Source organism: Nilaparvata lugens, unplaced genomic scaffold (assembly GCF_014356525.2).
Source record: "Nilaparvata lugens isolate BPH unplaced genomic scaffold, ASM1435652v1 scaffold5246, whole genome shotgun sequence".
Lineage (NCBI taxonomy): Eukaryota > Metazoa > Arthropoda > Insecta > Hemiptera > Delphacidae > Nilaparvata > Nilaparvata lugens.
Window position 1 is genome coordinate 1 of NW_024091122.1, and position 6,408 is coordinate 6,408.

At 34.4% G+C, this 6,408-nt stretch overlaps 1 protein-coding gene across 1 annotated transcript; it reads right to left on the bottom strand.

Annotated features, from left to right (window-relative positions):
- Positions 1-128: 128 nt before the first annotated feature.
- LOC111044155 lies at positions 129-4,203 on the bottom strand. The gene is made up of 3 exons (XM_022329228.2): positions 3,952-4,203; positions 1,363-1,474; positions 129-651 (listed from the first exon to the last, which is right to left on the bottom strand). Exons 1-3 carry the CDS (start codon positions 4,174-4,176, stop codon positions 503-505), a joined length of 486 nt encoding a protein of 161 aa, XP_022184920.1. The 5' UTR covers positions 4,177-4,203; the 3' UTR covers positions 129-502.
- Between the last annotated feature and the right edge of the window lie 2,205 nt (positions 4,204-6,408).

The window sequence follows — 6,408 nt, forward strand, 5'->3', positions numbered from 1 at the left end:
ATTTTTAATAACAATTTAAAGATTCCATTCAGACATTTAAAAAATTAAGATAAAGAAAGGAAAAAGAAAAAAGATGTTGTCGAATTCCACTATAACATTTTTAAAAATGTTATAGTGGAATTCGACAACATCTTTTTTCTTTTTCCTTTCTTTATCTTAATATGGAGAAGTTCCACAATATCTCTGATAAAAGTGTTAAATTTAAAAAATTACCTACATCCATATATCATTAAAAATTTACTTCTAGACTGTTATACTTAAGCTACGTTCACACCAAAGTTATTAACAAAATGTTTATTTTTCCGTCCTTATAGATTCTATTAGATTAAACGGAGCTTGACAAACACATATGCACATCATGTGTATGATAAGTTATGTTCAATCTAATAGAATCTATAAGGACAGAAAAATAAACATTTTGTTAATAACTCTGGTGTAAACGTAGCTTTAGTTTACATTATTTGTAATTACAAAAATATTACATTTAGACAGCAGCTATTACTTATAAAGTACCTAAAACATGCTTGGAGTTTAACCTCTTCAGTTGCTCTTTGATGAATTTCTTATTCAAAAGATCTGGAGAAGGGCATATGTTGATGTTTTCTACAATTCTATCCACTTGAGAATCCTTGTCTTCGGAAAGCTCATCAACTGAAACATTTAATTTAAATTAATTTTAAATAAAATATTAGATAGATTTAAAATCAATAAATTGTAAATTTAGTGAATCAAAAATGCCCGACATTGTATTTCCTCAAAATTCTAACGACTTCAAAAAAGAATTACTAAGAGAAGTGCGGCAAACTATCAGCCAGGAACGATAATAACTTCGTAAGTCCATAGAATTCTTCTCAGCCAAGATTAACGATTTTTCTCAGACGGTGGAGGAGATGAAGAGGCATAAAAGTGCACTTGAAAAAAAAGGGTTGTGTTTCTCAGTATAGCATCTTTGGAACTACAGACACCTCATAATTCGAGCTGACGGGACCAAGCTTCTACTACGAATTATAGAGAGGCTATGGAGGAACTACACTACTTGTTTTCTTGGCTCTTATTTCGTACTGAAAGTAAATTTTGTTATCATGTTGCTTAAGCCGCCATTTTGAGACATCGTTGAGTGGGAGGAGACTGTCTAGCTGGGCCAATGGCAGGCGTTCATGCCCTTGACTACTAGTATAAATTCTGCTGCTCTTGTATTTAGTTTATTAGAGATTGACATGGTGTAATAACAGAAACCGGTCTTTCTAAGTATCAATAAATCTATGGTTTTTGATAATTTCTTAGCCTTTTTACTTAATATGAATAATTAACACAATATCAACTTCTCAACTACACAAAAAGAAAAAAATATATTTACTTTACCTTGAAAGAAACGCAAATAAATCAAACGATTCCAAGCCGAAGACAAAATTTCTCTATCCAAAAGATACCAATCGATTCCCAGTGTGACGATGAATTCCTCTAAATGCTCCACCTGTCAACAAATTGATAAATAAGACGAAAATTGATAAATAAAAAATGAGAGTTGATCATGATAGAATGTGCTTTCAACTGTGGGGGTTTATGTAGAGGATGCTGTCTATTTGTTGAAGATTAGTTCAAAAAGGTTTTTGAACAAATCACTCACGTGTTATCATTGGATGGGCACGTTAGACTATAGTTCCCGGCTGGAGTATGACAGTCGTAAGGCCCATTGACGGCCTAAATGATGAGGTGGAACCTCCTTCAGGAACACCCCACCAATAAAAAGCCATACGAATATTATTATTATTAACTCCATGTTGGAATGTAACAACTTTAATGATCAGCATAGATCTATTAACTAGATTCAATCTTTGTGCTTCTAACAGACCCTTGCGGAGCACGGGTAACACCTGCTCTTATTAATATAAATTAATGATTGTTAAAAACCTAGTGTACCGTACGTGTTTTTTCCTTTATTATATTATAGATCAAACATAATTTATCCGTAAAAATCAGACTATAGAATTATTCATCATAAATAAGCTGTCGATTGGATTATTAAGTGCATGCAATTAATATATCAATGAAACTTGGTAAAAAATCAGCTGTCGTTTGGACTATTGATTGCATGGAATAACGCATGCAATTAATAACTGAAATAACATAGTATTTTCTCTCGAACTTTCTCTGCTTTCAACTCGGGATGCCTGTTGCCAGTATGTCTTGAAGGAGATTAGCTTTTGATGTTAGCATTTTTGATACATCAACCCCAAAAGCCATTAGCCGTCACGTCATACAGACACTCTGTGGGACAGAGGATTTAGGCTCAACTCACACTTACTCTCAACTCAGACTCGACTCTAGTCTAGAGCATGTGTAAAATGGTATCACTCAGACCAGTCGATTCTAGTCTCCGCGACGTCACCATTTGAAACAGAGTCGAGACTCTTGTCGACCTGAGTCGCGTAAGTGTGAGTTGAGCCTTACTCTGATGGACTGTACAAGAGGAGGCTGTTGTTTTATAATACTGCGCGAGGTCTATACTGTCATAGAGAAACAATAGCATATGTAGATATCCCATGGTATAGGGCGTTCATGTCGCAACTTTTACTGTTATCTCAAGCCGATTACTGTTGATTGTTGTTGAATTTTACTGTTTTGTTGGGGTGAGAGTGTATGAACGGCACAATGGCCCATATGAATAAAACCAGAGCAAATGCTCATGAGCAAGAGCATGGAGCATAAGGTTTTGCTCATGAGCAAAAGGTAGAAGCAAAAGCATTATTTTGCTGATTTTTATATGAATAAGCTTTACCTTTTACTCTTACCTTATGCTCCTGAACTCTGGAGCAAATGCTCACGTAATTTAGAGATTTTTCATCAGCTGATTCGCTTTTGTAGCCTTAGTTTTTTTTTTATCAAAGACCTTGAAGAGATATAGATCCACAATGCCTATGCCTTCCCAATGATAGCTCTTACTTGAAATTGAAGGCCGCCATTGGGGTATTGTAGCACGAGATATTATTATATTATATATTTGTAATACTATAGATCACAAAGGCATTGGTATGTAATAATCTTATGGGTTGCCCCCTCAATGGCGGATTTCAATTCCAAGTACGACACTAGCGCTGCAAGTGAGTCTATGCAACTTTAAGGTCTTTGGTTTTTATAGCTCACGGAAGCGCTAAATATGCAAATAGGGTGCACCGCTTGTGTTTGCGTCGTCTGCTCTGTTTTCTATTTATGAATAGAGTTTTAGGTTAGTTGAGTTTAGAATTTTGAAATAATAGCGTAAAAAATGTCATCTCTATAATAATCTTCAGCATATTCTTATAATATCAATAGCCTTCTTATAATCGTCTACACTTTCATCTTCTTAAATACCTATTTCCTATTTTGTGATGGCTATCTTTATAACAGGTTATTTATTCTTTTGTAGGGATAATGGTGATATGTATCATGATTGAATCTAAAAAGAGTTTTATAGTTCTCAACTATTGGTTGTTGTGATCGTATCTGGTATAGTTTCCTCTTCCTCATACGAATTAGTTGAGCCATTTTACTATGAGCAAAAGGTGATAGGCTGCTCTAGACTGGACTCACCTTTTTTGAAGCATTTGCTTCTAGTTTATTCATACTATTTTGAGCAAAAGCTTTTACTTTTGAGCAAATGCTCAAACTATTTTTTTGATGAGCATGAGCAAAAGGTTTTGCTCACGTTTATTCATAGAAAATGAAGCAAATATGCTCCATATTTTAGAAGTATAAGCAAATGCTCAACTTTATTCATATGGCTCAATATGAGAGACTACTAGTGTCACACAGCTCCACGGGAAAGAATTACATGAACTATCAGCTTGAGATAACAGTAAAAGTTGCGACATAAACGCCCTATACCATGGGATATCTACTTATCCTATTGTTTCTCTATGATACTGTTCACAGAACTACAAGTTAGATAGCAAGATAACATTTGATTCTTACCAAAACCATGGACGACTCAGTGAATAGTTTCAAAATGGTGTTCCAATAGACAGGATTGTGCAGTTCGTATTCACGACAGATGTGAGCGGCTAGAATCGCGCTGGCTGCTGACTTTTGGCTGAGGATTTCGGCGACTAATTCCGACTTATTGCGGGCCGCGAACATCTTCACAGAGCAGTTCAGTCCGAGCTGCTCCATGCCATACACAAACCACAAGCTCTTCATGTACTCTCTGCAATATAAAAATATCCATCAACATTGAGAATGTGCAAAGTTATTATTAAACGAAAATCTCAAGTTAAAGGGGGTTTTAGACGAGGCGTGTAGCTATAGTGTAGCTAAAGCCACGTTATAATGACAGTGTTTATTAGCAATTATAATGCTATCATTATATTTCTATCATTCAACAAAACGTTATAATGGCAGTGTTTATTAGCAATTATAATGCTATTCTTATATTTCTATCATTCAACAAAACGTTATAATAGCAGTGTTTATTAGCAATTATAAATCAAAATCAAATCAAATATTTTTTTTATTGCCATTAACAAATACATGTATCGACAACGTCAATGTAACATAGAGTTAAGCTAAAACATTACACATTAAAATTTGTGCACATGACAATATAAAACAATAAATTAGAAAAGCAGTACAGGCATTCTTACTCAAACCTAAAAGTTTACATTTGTATTTTCAAAGAACTCCTCAATACTATAGAAAGGATTTTCAACCAGTCAAACATCCAATTTTCTTAAAAATACTTTTTGATTATAAGAGTATTTACAAATGCTGTCAAATAGCTTATTATAAACTTTTTTGCTAATTACTATGTGACTCTTGAGTGACTTTTCCAATCTACAGTACCGAAAACTCATTTGTGCTTTATTTCGTGTATTATGTGAGTGGATGTCTTCATTAAGAGTAATGTAAGGCATTTTTTTCAAAGAGTATACAGCTAATTCAAAAATGTACAGATTAATAATAGTTTTTATCTCCAGTTTAACGAATAAAGGCTTGCAATGATTCAAATACTTTGCACTGCTCATAATCCTTACAACCTTTTTTTGTAACTTGAGTATTTCGTCAACCCTAGCAGAGTTACCCCATAAAAGTAAGCAGTATTTGATAACCGACTGAAAAAAGGCGAAATAAGCCATTCTTACACAGTTTGCTGTAACACAATTTCTCAGACGTCCTATAAGATACACCACTCTTGAAAGCCTCGTTTTCAGATAATCGATATGTTTCCACCATGTCAGCTGATGATCAACATGAACACCCAAGAACTTTACATTATTAACTACACCGTGTTCAATGAGTTCTTTATCATAAGGTCTCAAACTAAAGATAACATTTTCAGTTTTCCTTTCATTTAAAAGATAACCATTAGCCCTGAACCACACTTCTGCATCCGCCAATAAAATGTTTACAAGATTTGAGAGTTCTGCAAAATTATCTGAGGTATTCAAGAAAGTTGTGTCGTCAGCATATAAAACTGTTTTACTCAATACATTGTGAGGCAAGTCATTTATACTTATCAGAAACAGCAGAGGGCCAAGAACAGAACCCTGAGGTACCCCATATTTTAAATTTACAAGTTCAGACCACTCACCCTTAATACAGACTCCCTGCTTTCTATCTTTCAAATATGAACCAAATAGTGAAAGTGATTCACCTCTGAATCCATAATAATCAAGTTTTTCCAACAAGTCAGAATGGTCAACACAATCAAATGCTTTACTCAGGTCACAAAATGTGACCTGGGTATAGCACCTGTTCTCAAAGGCCTGAATAACATCAGAGACCAGACTCTCCACTGCATCTACTGTTGCCTTACCCTTTCTAAAGCCACACTGGTCTCCAGATAATACCTTCTTTCGTTCTAAAGATTCATTTACTTGCTCGCAAATCAGAATCTCTATGATCTTGGATATAACTGGTACTAAGGAAACTGGTCGGTAGCTCTCTGGTTTACCTTTATCTCCTTTTTTTGAATATAGGGCACACCTTAGATATTTTAAGAATATCTGGAAAAATACCCTCTAGCAGTATTCTATTAATACACAGAGTGAGAGGAGTCACAATGAAAGGTATTATTGATTTTAAAAAACTGTTAGACATGTTGTAATAATGATCACTATATGAATTACTTAAATGCTTTGCAGCTCTCAAGACATCTTCTTCAACAATAGTTTTCCACTTGAAAGATTCATTTGACCTATTATTTGCTTTATGAAGACAGTTCTTTGCTGACTTATTGGCTTTACAATGTCACTTTTTACTTTGTCTACAGATTCGACACAGTACATATTAAAAGAATTTGGTGATATCATAGGCTTTATTCCACCCGACAGGTTACAACTACTTTTAATTAGATCCCAAGCAGCCTTACATTTTTTTTGCTACTATTTATTAATGTACTGTTATAGGAAGCTTTGGCATTAGACATTTCTC